Genomic DNA, 18,775 nt, shown 5'->3' with positions numbered 1-18,775 from the left:
TTGTGAAATTGCAACTTACTTAATTTTTCAATTGGATTGAAACTACCATATCTACTGATTATTATTTGGATTGTATTCATAATTGTTTGTGATCTTTAGATGGTCGTAGTTAAATTCATTTTACTATCTTCTAGGTATTGCAAGGGAAACCTCATTGCCAATGAATTCGTAAAGCGGGGTTGCCATGGGCAGCAACTCGCTTCGATCGATCTGTAGCTGATCGAATGCCTTCTTAAAAATGATGTTCATCGAACTCCCCGTGTCGACGAAGGTCGGTGAATGGTGTAGTTGATGATCACCGCTCGGATAATCAATGTATCATCATGAGGGATTTCGACCCCCTCCAGATCACTGGGACCGAAGCTGATCTGAGGCTCTTTGACCTTCTCCTTGCTGCTCCCTAAGGCATGGATCTCCAACCGCCGAGCGTATGATTTTCTGGCCTGGTTGGAGTCGCCGCCGGTTGGCCCTTTGGCGATCATGCCTATCTCTCCCCGGGAAGCATTGCTTCTGTTTTCCTCTTCTCGGGCAGACGACCTATTTCGCTCAGCCGGGATCCTGGAGGGATCGATTTCCTCCCTCCTCTGATGGTGATGGCGCTCGGGCTTCCTTCTTTCTTCCTCTCGCCGGCTGGCCAATCGGTGCCGATCTCGTCTATCAGAGGATGGGGAATGACGGTGATATCCTCTGAGGGTCGATCGGTTGACGATCAATGTCAGTCCTCAGCAATCCTGCGTATTGTGCGTCGTCGACTAGTGGAATGAACAAAACATAGGCGTCTATACCTTTCCCTTCGATGCTTTAGGCCGACTAGATGCCACATACTGTATGGCATGTGTCTTGGCCTCTTGGTACGACCGTGCTCCTTCACCCCTCGGCCCCTTGGGCGGCAGATGGCTGTTAGCCGGTCGGTGCTCGGTCGGCGCCGAATGCTCGGTCTGCGTCGAATGCTCAGTCGGCGCCCAATGCTCGGTCGACACCTCCTTTATTCTGGCCGCTTGGGCCTCTTCCACGTTGATGCATTCGTTGGCCTTCTTTAGCATGTAATCGAAGTCCCGGGGCGACTTCCTAATGAGTGATCAAAAGAAGTCCCCTTCGACGAGTCCTTGGGTGAAGATATTTATCATGGTCTCGGATGAGACCGAGGGGATGACCATGGCCACTTGGTTGAAGCGCTGGATGTACTCTTGGAGCGCTTCCTTGGGCCCTTGTTTCAGGGCAAAGAGGCTAACATTCATTTTCTAGTAGCGTCGACTGGCGAAGTGGTGTTGGAAGGCGGCTCAGAAGTCTTTGAAACTTCATATCGAGTTGTCCGGTAGTCTTTTGAGCCAGCGCTATGCCGATCCAGAGAGAGTCGTGAGAAAGACTCTGCACTTTACTCGGTCCGTGTACTGGTGAGCCGTAGCCTCATTGTCGAACTGATCCAGATGATCATCAGGGTCGGTCGATCTGTTGTACGTCCCGATCGCCAATGGGGTGTAGTGTCTAGGCAGATGGTCTTGTAAGATCTCCTCCGAGAACTGCCTATTGATCTGCTAGGGAGACACGGAGCTTCGGGGTGCTTTTCCTTTCCACACGTCCCGAATGGACACATCGTCAGAAGATGCTCCCCGCTCCTGATGCGCTTGGGCTATCTCCGAGGGGGTTTGGAACAGAGCTCGATGGAAGGGGATTGGTGCGGGTGGCACTTCCCCTTGGGTGTCGGTCGGCCTTCGGTTCTACCCTCATACAAAGAGTTGGTCCGCTCAGTCTTCTGGACCTGCTCGCCTATCGACTGCCGATGTTACGGGCTGTGGTGCTGGCTGATCGGCTAGCGCTTGTTGTTGTTGTTGCTCTATTATTTTTGTTGCTCGTGCTTTCATGAGCATCTCCAACTCCTCTTGAGTGAGCGTCACGGTGGTTAGTCCTCCAACGTCTTCCATCTCCTCGACTCGGATTCAGGTGACGTTCCCAGAGACGACGCCAAATATGATCCTATCCGAAAGTCGGAGAGACGGATGCTGGGGATGTGGCGCTTTTGTTGACCTTCGGTGGACTTCACTCTCGTCTGCAACACAAGCAGCGTCAGTACCGAGCCAGGGAAGGGGTCCCGGCGATGGCCCTCCAACGCTCAAGTCAGTCTTCGGCGAAGCAAGAACTGTAGCGTAACAGTAGAAATCACGAGAGAGACATACCTCCGTCGATACCTAGACCCCTTTTTATATAGGGCTCCTGTAGCGTGTGTGCACACTTTCCCAAGCTTTCCCTGAAAAGACATGTCAAGAAAGTATCCCTAACACAGTACCTTAACAGGCTGCGCATATTTCTAAAGTGACAGTAGAAGATTCCATCGTACGATTATCTATCTGACAATGCCATATGTCGGCGACACTAGCTCCCAAAAGGATGTCGAAGGATATCCCGTTGTGTCTGTTGTTTGGCCGAGCAGAATGATTGCTCGGCCAGAATTCTGATATCCTTGTGTTATCTGCTGCCACGCCGAGCAAGATAACCGCTCGGCTGAAAGTCTACTATCGCGCGAAGCGGGGGAGCCGCTCGACGAAAAGTCCACTGCCCGTGTTGTCCGCCGTCGGGCCGAGCGGGGTAGTCGCTCGGCCTGAAGCCCCCCGTCCACATGCTCAGCGAGTATCTCATTGTCTGCGTGCACAGCTGATGTCAAGCTTACTATAGGCTGAGCGAGGGAGCCACTCGACTCAGCTTCTATGCGTCCCTTGAGCATTAGTTTGATTACTCCCTGTACCCGAGATGATGCGTTGCTGCTCAACCCCCGATCGACGTATAACTCGCCCGATTGGCCAACAACATTCACCTATTGACCATCTTGACTTTGACCTCCACGCGACAGCAGGGTGGGGCTCTGCCTAATCACCACATTAGTATATATTTGTCATAGTTTCACATAACCATCTTAAATGCGTCTATTGAAAATTTTCCTTCATAAATACAAATATGTCTTTTTTTTAATATTTTCATTTTTTATTTTTTCTCAGATATATTTACACATTCATCTTCCTTGTATGTTCACTCATCTTTTAGTCATGTATTTAAGTTATAGTCCAAGTCCATACATTTAACTCTATATAATATAATAGAATTAATCATCATTTTATAAATATATTCTTTTAGTTTTGGAAGTATTTTATAATCATAAATAAAATCTCCTCCTTTTTAATCATCTTCTTGTAATCTCTACTTTTATAAAAATAATCGTAAGTAGAAATTTTTAATTTTGAAAGTCATTTTTTAACTACTCTACTAAATTTAAACCTTTACTTTTAATGCTTACCACCATGATTCAAATTTAATATTTATTTTTCCACATATCTTAGCTATCGAAACAATATTATCGGCAAATAATAACTACCACGGTGCGTATATTTAAAAATACCAAATTTAAACAAAGAAAAATGATTAATTAAATAAAATTAATTTATTCATCCGAATACTTAAATAAAAAAAATTAGGAACGTACGAAACCAAAATTCAAACAGGGGTTCGAACTCGAAGTCTATAAAACCCTAATTTCACTCAAATTCTCCGGCTCTTGACTTTTTCTGGGGGGAAAAGGTACGTCTTTGTTTGCACACGTACTGTTTCGCCTTTTTTTCCAAAAATCCAATCTTGTTCCGTCAGATTCTGGTAGAGTTCTTTTTGATTTCTTTCAATGGATCATTTTGGTGGGCACGGTTGATCTCCGGCTTTGATTCGTTTTCGGAGTTTTGGTGCTTGCAAGCAGGTGATAGGTTTGATTGCTTGCGCTTTTACATAAAGAAGATGGTTTCAGTTCCGAGACGTTAGGTTTAAAGTCACTGCGTTCCTTGGATCTGAGGCTTCTGCTTGATGAATGTGGTTGAAATGCTGGAAATCACACTTGAATTTAGCTTCTTTTCTAACTGAAGATGGCTTTCTGCCAAGACCTTTTTTTTTTAAAACAAAAAAAAATTCTGTCAAAATTTATTCCGAAAGCTTGCAATTTTAAAGGTGATTTTATGAAGTGCATATTGGTGCAGTCGTAATTCCTTGTGCTCCTATTGCTTATTTTGCTTTTGCTTGGTCAAAATCCAAAATACTTACTTTTATGAGTTTGGATCTTGATTTGTCTGTGAAATGTTTAAAAAACAAAGTAATTTGTTATACTTTGTCTGAGTTTGAGCATGCTATTTAATTCAAATCTTCAGTATCTGTTGCTTTTCCTTAGGCCCTTCAAGGTACGTAACCTTTGTTTCATGTTATTTATATTAAATAATTCTTCCTCACACAAAGCTTTTAATTTCACATTGTTTTGACTGATTATTATTTCTAGAATATAGAATAGAAATATCTGACAACTAAATTCCTTTTTACGAAGCTTATTGGTGGAAAATAGGCCAAACAAAAAACTTCTCCACTCCATTTCACATGTTGGTTTCGGTAAACTTTGAAGAACTCTAAAACGTGTTGAACTATTCAACTATTCTGGTAAAATCTGGCCTTATTCTTGACTAGTTCTTGAAAGGAAAAGGAGCAGATATCAGTGATTCTGCTATTTAAGAAGGGGTGGCATCTTCTTCTTTTGGTCATACTTTCTTCCACTCCTCCTTTGTTCTTCCTCCTTTGTAGTATCTTCTTTTATCTCTTTTCGTTCACTTTTCCTACCCTTAGCTGTTGGTAGGGTCAGGATAAGAGCACTCTTTCTTCAACTATTTGTATACTTTTTTTTTCCCTCTGCAATACTTGCCTACATCTCAGGACTGTGTTTGTAATGTGATTGGCTGAACCAAGTGCCCCAGAACGTCATAGATCAGGTAGTTATCTCTATTTCTTCTAGATCTGATATGTATAACTGTTTATTTGAAACATAAAGTCTGTTGCACAAAGGAACTGGCTATTTATTTAGGAGAGTTGGGCATGTTTTACCCATTTTATTTTCAGTCTTGCTGTGTCATTTTGTGCTGTTCCTGTTGATCTGTTATTTGTTTCTATCAACAAGTGTAGCAAGTGGACTCATTCTTTGTTCATTTTAGCTGATGAAGATTTTCAGTAATAACTTTCTAGTTCATAGGTTTCTTTGGATCGAATCCTGATATTCAAGATAGTTTGTTTGATAAACTTCTCAATTTGTATACATCCAAATTACGTCTGTGAAATTCTCAATCTATTAGATTCAGGTCATTGGCACTATATCGATATAAATAGTCGTTAGCAGGTTTTAAGTTATTGATCCTCTATTTGTTAAAGCATAGCTTAATTCTTAGATTGTTTTTAATTATGTTTCATCTTGCTCGAATGTATTCCTGAGAAGTATGTGGGCAATTCTCTTAATCACTTTACTGCAGGTATCTAAAGCATGGTTAAGATATGCTGCATCGGAGCTGGCTATGTCGGTGGACCGACCATGGCTGTGATTGCCCTCAAGTGCCCATCCATTAAGGTGGTTGTCGTCGATATTTCTGTGAGCCGCATTGCAGCATGGAACAGCGATCATCTTCCTATTTACGAGCCAGGCCTTGATGAGGTGGTCAAGCAGTGCCGTGGGAAGAATCTTTTCTTCAGCAGCAATGTCGAACAACATGTCGCCGAAGCTGACATCATCTTTGTCTCTGTGAACACCCCCACCAAGACTCGTGGCCTCGGAGCAGGAAAGGCTGCTGACCTGACATACTGGGAAAGTGCTGCTCGCATGATTGCTGATGTTTCAAAGACTGACAAAATTGTGGTTGAAAAATCCACAGTTCCAGTCAAGACTGCAGAGGCCATTGAGAAGATTTTGACACACAACAGCAATGGAATCAACTACCAGATCCTCTCCAACCCTGAGTTTCTGGCAGAGGGTACCGCCATCCAGGATCTGTTCATGCCTGACCGGGTTCTCATCGGTGGTCGGGAGACTCCAGAGGGCCGCAAGGCTGTTCAAGCCTTGAAAGAAGTTTATGCACATTGGGTACCAGATGATCGGATCATAACAACCAATTTGTGGTCTGCAGAGCTCTCAAAACTCGCAGCCAATGCCTTCTTAGCGCAGAGGATCTCCTCCATTAACGCGATTTCTGCACTCTGCGAGGCTACTGGAGCTCATGTTTCAGAGGTGGCTTATGCTGTTGGCAAAGATGCAAGGATTGGACCCAAATTTCTGAATGCTAGTGTTGGTTTTGGAGGATCCTGCTTTCAGAAAGATATTCTTAATCTTGTCTATGTCTGTGAATGCAATGGTCTACCGGAGGTGGCCAATTACTGGAGGCAGGTCATCAAGATCAATGACTACCAGAAGAGTCGTTTTGTAAATCGCATTGTCTCTTCCATGTTCAATACTGTCGCAGGGAAGAAGATCGCTGTTCTTGGATTCGCTTTCAAAAAGGATACTGGAGACACAAGGGAGACCCCTGCCATTGATGTCTGCAAGGGTCTGTTAGGAGACAAGGCTGAGATAAGCATTTACGACCCCCAGGTGACAGAGGACCAGATCCAACGAGACATTGTGATGAGCAAGTTCGATTGGGATCACCCGGTGCACCTTCAACCAATGAGCCCGACTGCCGTGAAACAGGTGAGTGTTGCCTGGGATGCGTATGCGGCTGCCAATGGTGCGCATGGTGTCTGCATCCTCACTGAATGGGATGAGTTCAAGGAGTTGGATTACAAGAAGATCTATGACAGCATGCAGAAGCCAGCCTTCATTTTCGATGGCCGTAATGTGGTCGACCCACAAATGCTCAGGGAAATTGGGTTCATTGTCTACTCGATCGGAAAGCCACTGGATCAGTGGCTCAAAGACATGCCTGCTGTCGTCTAATGGAAGAACTCAGTTTGGGAGGGAACAGCAATTGCATCATCTATAAAGACTTTGTTTGACTTTATGATTCTTTAGACTTCTCCAGCCTATAGTTGTATGCATGTTCTTGCTACTTTTGAATGATGAATCCAAAAGATTAATTTTTAAAGTAAACTACTTGATGATATCATCTTTAACAAGAATAACTTCCAAATGATCCTGCCTACAATGTTCATGTAAATAACAATGCCAGAAGCCTCATGAATTCCTAAAATCTACACCCTCTTGTTGCTGTTCAGATACAGGTAGTTGTTATTCACAATGAAAGCAGTGTGTACTGCTTCAATTCTCATTAGAATTGGAGGCGAAGATATCTGCTGGGGTGTCGGTGCAGTCGTAATGGCTGCCTTTGAACCTGGGACGACTCTCTGGGCAGCTTTGATCGAGATAGATCACTATCACGGTAATGTCATCGTGAATGTGTCGCCTTACACCTTTCTCAATTTTCTTTATATCGCCGTATCTCATCTCCCTCTTCCTCGCGGCCTCATTCAGGGCGGCATGAACCAGTCTCTTCGCGATGCCCTGCAAGTGTGCCATTAAAGGATCAATGAGCAATGGTAGCATTGAAGAACAAACTCAATGTTCTTAGCATAATACAGTGAGCTAGCTATATGTGGAGCTTACTGCTCTGGGGTTCTTGAATACTATATCGACTGCAGTTTCATCGCTTAGCTGCTCCCAGAGCCCGTCAGATGCAAATATGAGAAACAAATCGTGCGGAGTAAGCTTGCGAATCTGAATTGACGGCTCCGAAGTGATGACAGGCCTCTTCAAGGGAAGAGGCGCCACAAACTGTTGGAATAAGGGATCTCTACTGAATCCTGGTTTCTTGAGGTAGATATCACCAATGGACCTTGAAACCTAACAAGATAAGAACTTTGAATGGTTAAGAAATGAACTAGAAAATGCAATGAAGTGATGAATCATGTGTAATATTTCTACAAAAGGTAGTACGCCCGGCGCCCCCTCATGATTAGTCCCACAACCATATGTAGCGAGATAAATTAGAAAACCAAGAAGGCCATTACATGGGAGGGTATTTTCCACCAGCTTTGCCGAAAATCGACTCTTGCCCATTTCTACAAATCTACCACGTAGTGACCAGCTTGGCTATGCCCGGGGGCATGAATCATGTGCAATAGAAATCACAAATGGAGTATCCAAAACTGTTGATATCAATGGTTTTGATAATGATAGAAGAACAATGAGAAGCTATCAACACAATAATGTAACAGAATTGTGTTTGTTGTTGCTCTGTTCGATGCAAAGATTGAAGAAGTGAAGCATTTGAGGCGAGATTGTCACCTGAATGATTCCTTTGATTCGCCAGACGCCTCGGGTGTGGACGACGATCTGTTTATCATCGGGATGCAGCTCGGCGAGCTCCTTTCTCACTTCCTCCACGGCGACGTTATGGTCGGTGGACAGACGCTCAGCGACTACGGCCTTCCTGCTCCTGGCCCGGCGGCCGAGCACCGCGCGGGAATCGCCCAGGTTGGCCACGAAGAGGGTGTCACCGGTGATGGCGCCGACGAGGCAGCAGGATCCCACCGATGCGATCTGCGGCCGCGACGTCCAAGATCGCTTCACCAGGTGCGTGAACTCCTCCTCCGTGGCGTCGAAGGCTTTCTTGATCACCTCCGCCGATACGCCGCCTTGTTCCGAAGCGAACCCTAGAAAAGGCCCTAGCTCTGGTTAGAACACATCAAGATCGGATTTTGAAGGCGAATTTGGATCTAAGAGAGGGGGGCGGAGGGGAGTACGATCGAGATGGGGGAAGAGGCGATTGCTGACGAAGCGAGACGCCTCGGGGCCACCGTGGCCGTCGTAGACGCCGACGAAGGTAGCGGAAGGGGAGGTCAGCACCTGGCCCTGGTCCTCGAGGGAGTTGTTCGCTTGCACGACGGCGATCGAGAACTCGCCGGACGCGTGCGGCTTAAGGTCCATATGCCACATCAAGCCATCTCCTCCGCCAAGCCTCCCGAAACACCGCTCCAGCGGTCTCAAGAAAGAGCGCATCATCTCCGCTGCCGGACAATCTCGAAAACCCTAAAGCTCGGAACTTTCTCCGCGTCGCCGCTCCAAGCCACCAATTCCGGTGCCCGTTCTTCACTGCCGACCTCGCCGGATCCAAAGCAACGTCGAAGTCACCAAAGGTCGAAACTTTCTTCACCTACACGAGATCTAACAACGAGAACAGGCTCTTCCAATCTCTCTATGGAACGGGGAAGAAAGGTGAGGCGAGAAAGAGGCTTATGATGCCGAAAGTTTGCGTCGACAACGCGTAAAGAAGCGAAGACTTTATACAACTTTAGCTATGCGGTCAATTGCGGTTGTTGATGATCTCTGACGTGTTACCTACGAGGATTTCGGGAGACGAACGAAAAACAACAACAACAAAAAAAAAACAGTCAAGAACATGCGCGGTCAACGCAAGAACAGCAAATTATGATCCTTTCTTTTTTCGGCACGGTTTCCAGATCTTTGCTGGAAATGAACAGAAGACAAGAACACATGAGGCTCGACACCAAATAATAAATTCCTTTTTCAAAATTTTCATTTCACTCCCATTTGTTACTTGTGAAATATATCAAATTATAAGGAGCAAAAACAATCATTTACTCGATAAAGTCTTTTTTTAATTATTATTAAAGCAGAAATGGAGCTTAACAACTGCGGTTAAGAATGTTAGGACAGATTTGCCAATGGCATATAAGATTTTGTCCATATCCGGATGAGCCTTTAGATCGTGTGATCTAATCTACAATGAGCTGTTGTCGTGTCAAGTCAACGCTGCTTTAAGGGGTGCTTGCTAATGGAAGATTCGAGGGTGGCTTACATACCTTGTGTAGATGTGGTTTGTGTCCCCTGAATTCTCGACCATACCGGAGAGAGGGTCCCGTTGGAATTTGAATCGCACAAAGGAGGGAGAGGACTCATGTTCAGCACAATCTGGCAGCATGACCCCCGATCCAGCGCGACCCGGATCATGTTCAGCACAGTCTATCGACATGCCAGTCGGCAAGGTCCAAACAGGACCCAACTTAAATGGGTAAATTTTGTATCAAGAACAAGAACAAGCATGAACAGTTTGCTAACAAATACAAGTGGCATATAAATCCTACTGTTTCGGCGATACAATGAGACAAAGGAACAAAATCAGGTAAATCAGCTGGAGTTTTTGAAAAACCTTCTGCATGCTCTCGACTCCAGATATTCAGATTCGGAAATCAAACCGAATTATGATTCGATGTTGCCTATTTTGTGAAACTTGCTTGCAAATGTCGCAGCAACAAGTAGGGGGAAGGCAAGAGTCGCATCGCAGTGAACCTGTTTGATTTCAGTAGAAAGAAGATTAGGATTTAATTCAGAAACTTTACACTCAGTTAATGTTACAGAAGAAACAAAGTGGGTTCATTCAAAGTGTCAAGCCACAAACTAAAATGCAAATGAAAATGGAACATATGGTTGTTTTGATGAAACATCATTTGCAACTAGAGAATTAAAGCAATTTGTTAGCTTATTAATGATTCATTCAATGACTTAAAACATCAACCGAAATGCATGCATCTTAGTTCATAGCAGTATTGCAAACTTGAGTGACACCAACTCCTTTGGACTCTGCTATAAGATGACATGAGCTACTAAGAATCTCGATATGACAACATATATAAGATGTCCCTTTCACTTTAACCAAGCAACATGCTTATCACTGAGTACCATCTAATTACCAAAATATTGACCATAAACATGTTGAACCCCGTGGTAGTTTTGATATGATCAATCAAGTTTAAATTAGGTCATGTTTTGTCTGATCCCTGTGTCTAAGTGTACAGGAACTTAGGAGCGCAGGAAGTCGAGCAGAAGACGCAGCTGGCGAGAAGGACGGCACGGGAAGAGAGCCGACGGGCTCGGTGTGTCTGAAGGACAGGAGAGCTCCGGAAGAGTACTCCGGTGGGCGTGAAGAACATGTGCGGTGTTCGAGGGACGTAAAGTCGGGAAGGAAGACTGCTGAGGAGAAGACCGGGAATTGGGTTCGGGTGAGCCCTATTCCGGTGGGCCGCAATCACCCAAGGAGCCGAACCAGAGCAAGTCAACTGAAAGTTGACTTGTCAACGGTTCGGTCGACCGAACCTATTGATCGGTTGACCGAACCTATTGATCGGTCGACCGAACCCTTCTACAGCCGACGCCAACCGCAGCAGACACGTCGAATGCCACGTCAGAAGCTGGCCGTTGGTGAAGCTGATCGGTCGACCGAACCTCTTGATCGGTCGACCGAACCAAAGTTGATCCACAGACTCAGTCGAGCAAGATGATCGGGCCAACTCAGCTGGAAGACCGTTGGCCGATCGGTCGACCGAACATAAGGATCGGTCGACTGAACAAAAGCTCATCCTCAGAGATTGCACCTGGACGGAAGACTGGGCAGGTACAGCAGGTTCGGTCGACCGAACCTGGGGATCGGTCAACCGATCCCTCTCGAGTCAAACCTGATCCCGAAGGATCAGGTGATCTGATAAGCTCGAGAACCCCTATATAAAGAGGGTCTCAGGTAGCTTTACAGGACAACGAATTCGAACGAAATAGCAACTCTAGTAATCTCTGTTTAAGCAACTACTGTGCTGTCAAAGTGTAAAAGGCTTCTCCGCCTTCCGAGAAGGAGTTTTCTTATTGCGCTTTTCTTACTGCCCTGGATTAACAACCCTCTTGGTTGTAACCAGGTTAATTTCTGTCTCCTTTTATTTCTGTAGTTGATTTTATACTGTTGCTTTATTTTAAGTGTTGGAAAGCTTTGAGGAGGGTATAATTTTTGTCTGCAGGTAATTCACCCCCTCTCTTGCCGGTCCCCGCTGCACCAACAAGTGGTATCAGAGCCCAACAGCCTCAGAGGGACTAACCGCCATCTGAAGCACAAAGATCAGAACAATGGCCGGCGCGAACATCCATCCACCAAAGTTCGACGGAGATTTCGCTACATGGAAGCGAAAAATGCAGGTATTCTTCAAGAGAGATTTTGACATTTTAATTACTATGAAATATGGCTTTGCAGCACCGGAAGACAAAGAAGAATCCCGTTGGACGAAGAAGGCGTTGGACGAAGAAGGAGCAGGCGGATTTCGTGGCGAACGAAAAGGCTGAGTTTCATTTGCTCAGCGTTCTTCCGCCCCAAGAGGTAAGCCGGATCGGAAGCTACGACTCCGCAAAAGATCTCTGGGAGAAATTCCTAGAGCTCCACGAAGGCACCTCGGAAGCAAAACTAGCGAGGCGCGACATCCTCCGGACTCAATTGACGAACCTCCGGATGAACCAAGGCGAGAAGGTAGCGCAACTCCAAGCGAGGATCAAAGAGCTGATTACGCAACTCAACAACCTTGGAGAAGAAGTAACGAACCGGGACTCGATCCGGTACGCGCTCAACGCCTTCCCGAGAACTCCTGATTGGGCTTCCTTAGTAGATGCATACTACATCTCTAAGGATTTCGAGGTAAGTACGTTAGAACAATTGTTTTCGACTTTCGAACTTCACGAATCTCGAGTTGCAGAGCCCACTTGAGTAGAGAAGACCAGTCAGAACATTGCCTTAAAGGCAAAAATGAACAGTTCTGACTCCGAAGCCTCGGTCGACGAATCAGAAGCGACATGTCTGGTAAGACGCTTCAATAAATTTTTTAATACTAATAAGTTTAGATCGCAGAGGCATCAACGAAAGAAAAGGACGATTTGTTGCTACAACTGCAACGAAGAGGGGCACATCAAAGATGACTGCCCCAAGCTAAAGAGAAAGGAGAAAGATAAGGAAAGAAGCAAGAAGCCAGCTCGACCCAAGCACAAAAATCTGAAGGCGACATGGGACGACTCTTCATCCTCCGAGTCAGAAGTTGAAGAATTCTCAGGATTAGCTCTACTAGCTAACCATCAGCCAGAAGAAGAGTCAAGCTCAGAGATGAGCATCGATGAAGGGGGAGGAACATCAGAAGAGGAAAGCTGCAGTGAAGGGGGAGTATCGCAAGACGAGGTAAGTAAGGTACGTGCCCTAAATCCTAAACAATCCTTTCGTTTTATTAAAGCTCTTTCTAGAGAATTAGATAAAGTAGAAAAGGAAAATGAATATTTGAAATCAGAAAATGAAGTTTTAAAATTAAAAATTAAAAACTGATGCATGTTTTAAAAATATTTTTCCACATTCAAAATTAAAGTTATATGGAAAATTAAATTGGTACATAAGAAAGCATCAGGGTCAACTTAGGAAAATACCAAGAAATTATGTACCCCCTAAGTTTTTGACCAACCCTGTAGGTAGGAACCTTTATTGGGTTCCAAAATCTTTTCTAGTTTAAATTTCTCTTTTAGTTAAAAGCTTACCGTGAGAAAATTAAACATTGAAATTCTTTATGGAAGCTTTGTCTAAGGAAGTGGTTGTTGCTCCAATAACCAAGAAGGCTTAGTGCTTCGCCACGACCTGGAAGCCGAAATATCGAAATAGAAATGTTTAATTAACTTTCTGATAAAAAGCATTAAAATTAAAATTAAATAATGCTTTGAAAAGTCCTTAAACATTTCCTTAGAAATTCTTTACATTTTAAAAAAAAAAAAAACTTAGAAGTTTTTGAAATTTTATGGAATATTCTGAAAACTCATTTTAACTTAATTTTTTTTTTCAAAACTTAGAATTTTTTGCAATTAAACCTAACTCAATTTTTGAAATTGGATTGCACCCCGTTTTTGTTGTGATCAAAGGGGGAGAATAATGATAAGTTCAGTTAGGGAAAATAACGATAAGTTCAGTTAGGGGAGTTAGTTATTTTTTTTAAGTATAAATTTTCATATTGCAATTTATTTTAAAGTTGCAAATTTATGCCTAAATTGTTAGTTTAGTAATTTTCTTTAAATTACTATCTGTTGGTTTTACCCTAACTAAACTTGAGTTGATGCACATTAAAAAGGAGGAGATTGTTGAACCCCGTGGTAGTTTTGATATGATCAACCAAGTTTAGGTTAGGTCCTGTTTTGTCTGATCCCTGTGTCTAAGTGTACAGGAACTTAGGAGCGCAGGAAGTCGAGCAGAAGACGCAGCTGGCGAGAAGGACGGCACGGGAAGGGAGCCGACAGGCTCGGTGCGTTCGAAGGACGGGAAAGCTGCGGAAGAGTACTCCGGTGGGCGTGAAGAACATGCGCGGTGTTCGAGGGACGTAAAGTCGGGAAGGAAGACTGCTCGAGGAGAAGACCGGAAATTGGGTTCAGGTGAGCCCTATTCCGGTGGGCCGTAATCACCCAAAGAGCCGAACCGGAGCAAGTCAACTGAAAGTTTACTTGTCAACGGTTCGGTCGACCGAACCTATTGATCGGTCTACCGAACCCTTCTACAGCCGACGCCAACCGCAGCAGACACGTCGAATGCCACGTCAGAAGCTGGCCGTTGGTGAAGCTGATCGGTCGACCGAACCTCCTGATCGGTCGACCTTACCGAAGTTGATCCACAGACTTAGTCGAGCAAGATGATTGGGCCAACTCAGCTGGAAGACCGTTGGCCGATCGGTCGACCGAACATAAGGATCGGTCGACCGAACAAAAGCTCATCCTCAGAGACTGCACCTGGACGGAAGACTGGGCAGGTACAGCAGGTTCAGTCGACCGAACCTGGGGATCGGTCGACCGATCCCTCTCGAGTCAAACCTGATCCCGAAGGATCAGGTGATCTGATAAGCTCGAGAACCCCTATATAAAGAGAGTCTCGGGTAGCTTTACAGGACAACGAATTCGAACGAAATAGCAACTCTAGTAATCTCTGTTTAAGCAACTACTGTGCTGTCAAAGTGTAAAAGGCTTCTCCGCCTTCTGAGAAGGAGTTTTCTTATTGCGCTTTTCTTACTGCCCTGGATTAACAATCCTCTTGGTTGTAACCAGGTTAATTTCTGTATCCTTTTATTTCTGTAGTTGATTTTATACTGTTGCTTTATTTTAAGTGTTGGAAAGCTTTGAGGAGGGTATAATTTTTGTCTGCAGGTAATTCACCCCCCCTCTTGCCGGTCCCCGCTGCACCAACAAAACATACTAGCCAAGCAACTCCATAGTCTTCTACGATGACGATGATGTTAATCTAGCTAGGAATTTGCCACCAATTATACTATTTCACATATTAGTTCAAGATTTGAACGAACCCAAAAAGAGCAAAAGTTGCCGACTGGAATCTACTACATCTATCAAGAGAAGCTGAATCACTACTTAGAAAGTAATAAGGGAGAAGGAACAATTGCATACTTTAATTGTTTTAGCAGAACCTCTTATTTTTCCCCATGATATTGCCTCATCAGGCTGAGCACCTGAATCACTTCCATCAAATTCTTGTGCAGTGTTGATATAAACAGCATAATCTGCTCCATTACGGAACATGTTGGCATTGCAGATATGGTGCTTCGGGAGGCCCCCACCTAGAATAATGATTCCGGTCTTTCTCAGACCCACATGTACGGCTTCTCCATTCATAGCTCGGATGTCTGTAGTCTGAAATGTCAACGATCAAGATGTAAAGAAGAAAAAAGTAGCTGAGTTCAGAAGAATTCTCACCTTGCACAATATCTATACGCAAACCAGGATGCCGGACTGAATGGCAATACAACATATCCCCCAGTGATCCATCAGTCAATGCCGGACAATAGACAGAAACACCATTCTACTCAAGTTACAGATAGTTTAGTGATTCAAGTTTCAAAAATTATAAATAAAGAGAGAAATATTGTATTTTCAGTATGTAATTAGGACTATATTCAAGTAAAGATTCTATGGTTTTGCCTTTTTACAGACACCTTGGATGTTTATTGTATGGTTATCTTTCAGTGAAATGTTGCTTACTCAAGAAAGATTAGTTTATTGATGAGAGTGTTGGACAATTTGACAAATGCGCATACAACATCAAAATAACAAAGATTAGGATGCAAAGATAGGTTTGTGGAGTTACCAGAAAAGATAAAGTCCAAAATAAGATTGATTGTTAAATCTAGCATTAAGTTTAAATGTTCTCAAATCAAATCTAGCATGACCTCACATTTATAACAAATCTATATACGTACTTTCAATTTTGTAACAAGATATAGTATATTTTCATTTTAAGTTTTAACACTACATTTTTAAGGGTTATGCAATTGAAATAAAGTGTTATGCAATTTGTTAAATCTTATGTTTAAAATCAAAATGGGCATAAATACTTAAATAGATTTAGATTTTAGATAATTAAAACTCAAAAAAAAAAGGTAATAGATTTAGCAATTAATATGACAAAATAAGAGGAAACATGTCAAAGATGATATACTAATGTTTCGACAACTAATAAATTATATAGTGTGCCAAGCAGAATCATTTAAGGTTGTAGGCGTAAAGCGTAGAGGGATACCAAAAGAAAAATAAACCTCTATTCATTGTAATTAGAAATGATTAAGAAATTTGAATGTTACTATGATAACCTTGTGTAAAGTTAAATGGAGGGATAAGATCCACAGTTGACTCAAAAAGTTGGAGGAACACAGCTTGATGAGGAAATTCTCTGTTTATCCTAAAAGTGATTGCTAGGAAATCTTTGATGTGATCGTCTAAATCCTCAATCATCATGTCGTCTCTTCTTCCTAAGAGTTACAGCCACTCAGCCTCTGACATGAAGCTAAATTCTTGAACTCTAATCAAGGCTACAGTGTCCCCGTAGAGATCTGACTAGGCTAGCCATAGGCAAAAATAATCTATGCTAATTAGTGAATCAGTAGTCAATCATCCTTAAAACAATTGATTTTAGACAAAAGGAACTCGGAAATAACTTGTACTATATACCTTGTATGCCCAGTAAAGGTACGAATTTTCATCATTAATTTCTTTGCCGAGACGAGCAATCACTTTTGAAGGAGTCCATACTACATTCTGCTACCATACACATCAGCTTCTGTCAGAGAACAAACATTTCAAGTGACATTTAAATGAAATTCTTTAAGTGATTAATCCTATTGCTACCTCTGTAGTCTGTTCAAGTAACATTTGGTCCAGAATTGGCATAATCCAATCCTCAAATTTGCAGTAATTGTCATTAGGCACCAACAAGTTTCCAATTCGATTCAATCCATTGGAACGTAGATGAGCCCCTGGCAAAGAGAAGTCACCCTTATAAGTTGGGGCGAGACACTTGATTATGTCTTCTTCTATGCCACCAGCAGTTGTCACCAAAACTTCAACCTAGACATAACACAAGATTATCAATCAAGACATTGGAAAAAATCTTCTAAGAAAAAAAGATGGCTTTCAGGATTTGAGAAACTAAAGCATTTGGCTGAAGAAGCCTTTAGAATGGCAATGATAATGATACTCTTTCTAGAGCAAGAAAGGAAGTCAGATAATTTTCTTCCTATTCCTCTCATGACTTTCTACCTACCAAACACACGCAATATCTTAATGAAGATTTTCTGTAGCTATTTTGTGCAGTTAGTGTTTCCCATTTAATTATTCAAGTATAATATGGTTTCATGGAAATTCTATTCCATCAAAAGAATCCCCTCTAAGAGGTTCTGATTCTAATGAAAATCCCTCTCTTCCTAATGTTTCTGTTAGTCTAAATGCCCATAGAACCATCGAAGAAAATATGCAAAGCAACATTAGGAAACAATAGACACGTAAAGTACATAGAAAGAGTGCTAAAATAAACATGTAGATTGTTTTAAAGATAAAACAAAAATGCTACTATTCAGAATAAACTAATAAATGATATAATAAGAGAAACTATGTTCAGTAGAATAGCAGTGCTAATAGATAACAAACACATTTTGTGATTAGACAAGTTGAAATATCAGAGTTGAAGGGGTGAGGGATAGCACGAGATAAAAAAAACTCCAGTTAACATAGTAAAAAATGAATTACGATATTCAAATACGACGAATGGTATAACCTTGCGAGTAATGGTTGAATAAGATCCATGAAGCCAAGTTCAAATAGTTGTAATAAACACATCTTGTCACTATTTCTATGTGGACAATGAAAGCAAAACTACAGAACAGGAGAATAATTATAGCAAACACTGGGTTGCTTGCATCTTTCCATTATTCCGAAGTTTGCAAGAAACAAAAGAACTAGCCGTTTGTGGATTCTGAATCATAACTCATAATATAATCGGATAGTTCAAAAAAAAATTAACTGTTATTTTCAACAAGATGGTCTTTTTTTTCATAAAAATGGGGGGGAAAATTACCATGTGGTGCTGCACAATAAATCGGATGGTCTCCCTAATTCCAGATGATACAAGGTTCGAAGTGAATCCTAGAAAAATTTTGCAACCCACCGATTCCCTGTATGCAGTATTCCGCTCTTCTTCACCACAATCTTCCGTGGGCGCTTCATGGGAGAGCCTCCAATCTATCTTCCTTAGCGCCCCCAATACAGGGGTTGAAATAATCAGTAAAAATTAACGACGTCAAAAAAATTGCCTTTTTAAAAATAAAATGGTGGGCTTTGGGGCTAACACAAACTCCACAGATCGAAAAGATAGGCAGATCCACGAGCTCACCATCTCATTGACGACCTCGATGGCGTCTCCGAGGTTGGAAGCTTGAAACCCGGTGCTGGAAAAGGAGCCGAGGAGACCCAGGAGGTCCAACCCCTGGTTGAAGTCGTAGCCGGCGATCTTGCGGAATCGCTTCTCGTCCAAGGATATGGATGTCTTGAACAACGCCGACCTCACCGATTCAAGGGTCTCCTGGTCCCGCTGCTCCCCTCCGGAGCCGCCTCCGCCGCCGCCGCCCTCCATTTCCTCCTGATACATCGCCGTCTCGCCGACAAGCAAAGTGAGCTGCTCCACGAATCTTTCACAAGCGCTCGCGCTTTACAGTGCTGCATCAGGTTTTTAATGGATCAGGATTCCATATCTCAGCCCGACCCGGTCCGGCCGGATTGCTCTATGAAATCCGAAATTAAATCTCAACTAATCGGGTTCGG

At 43.1% G+C, this 18,775-nt stretch overlaps 3 protein-coding genes across 9 annotated transcripts; 1 reads left to right on the top strand and 2 right to left on the bottom strand.

Annotated features, from left to right (window-relative positions):
- Nucleotides 1–3,493: 3,493 nt before the first annotated feature.
- LOC122023416 (UDP-glucose 6-dehydrogenase 5-like) lies at nucleotides 3,494–6,938 on the top strand. Of its 3 annotated transcripts, none has more exons than XM_042581507.1 (2): nucleotides 3,494–3,567; nucleotides 5,316–6,938. In XM_042581507.1, the coding sequence occupies exon 2, from the start codon at nucleotides 5,327–5,329 to the stop codon at nucleotides 6,767–6,769; it is 1,443 nt and encodes a 480-aa protein (XP_042437441.1). In that variant the 5' UTR covers nucleotides 3,494–3,567; nucleotides 5,316–5,326; the 3' UTR covers nucleotides 6,770–6,938. The 3 variants fall into 3 exon arrangements, with proteins under 3 accessions (XP_042437441.1, XP_042437443.1, XP_042437442.1); XM_042581509.1 differs by lacking the exon at nucleotides 3,494–3,567 and adding an exon at nucleotides 3,585–3,736; XM_042581508.1 differs by lacking the exon at nucleotides 3,494–3,567 and adding an exon at nucleotides 3,772–4,784.
- LOC122023417 (probable protein phosphatase 2C 78) lies at nucleotides 6,906–9,180 on the bottom strand. The gene is made up of 4 exons (XM_042581510.1): nucleotides 8,575–9,180; nucleotides 8,117–8,484; nucleotides 7,436–7,672; nucleotides 6,906–7,333 (listed from the first exon to the last, which is right to left on the bottom strand). The coding sequence occupies exons 1-4, from the start codon at nucleotides 8,831–8,833 to the stop codon at nucleotides 7,091–7,093; spliced, it is 1,107 nt and encodes a 368-aa protein (XP_042437444.1). The 5' UTR covers nucleotides 8,834–9,180; the 3' UTR covers nucleotides 6,906–7,090.
- A 688-nt stretch (nucleotides 9,181–9,868) lies between these two features.
- On the bottom strand, nucleotides 9,869–18,671 carry LOC122025304 (deoxyhypusine synthase-like). 5 transcript variants are annotated; one of them, XM_042584085.1, is made up of 7 exons: nucleotides 18,348–18,671; nucleotides 18,033–18,200; nucleotides 16,808–17,026; nucleotides 16,631–16,717; nucleotides 15,380–15,485; nucleotides 15,074–15,309; nucleotides 9,869–10,141 (listed from the first exon to the last, which is right to left on the bottom strand). In XM_042584085.1, the coding sequence occupies exons 1-7, from the start codon at nucleotides 18,600–18,602 to the stop codon at nucleotides 10,052–10,054; spliced, it is 1,161 nt and encodes a 386-aa protein (XP_042440019.1). In that variant the 5' UTR covers nucleotides 18,603–18,671; the 3' UTR covers nucleotides 9,869–10,051. The 5 variants fall into 5 exon arrangements, with proteins under 5 accessions (XP_042440019.1, XP_042440020.1, XP_042440023.1 ...); XM_042584086.1 differs by having other exon boundaries at nucleotides 18,123–18,200; XM_042584089.1 differs by having other exon boundaries at nucleotides 18,033–18,204; nucleotides 18,348–18,485.
- Nucleotides 18,672–18,775: the final 104 nt, after the last annotated feature.

The sequence above is a fragment of the Zingiber officinale genome, chromosome 9B, assembly GCF_018446385.1.
Source record: "Zingiber officinale cultivar Zhangliang chromosome 9B, Zo_v1.1, whole genome shotgun sequence".
NCBI lineage: Eukaryota > Viridiplantae > Streptophyta > Magnoliopsida > Zingiberales > Zingiberaceae > Zingiber > Zingiber officinale.
This window is presented reverse-complemented; position numbering and strand designations above follow the sequence as displayed.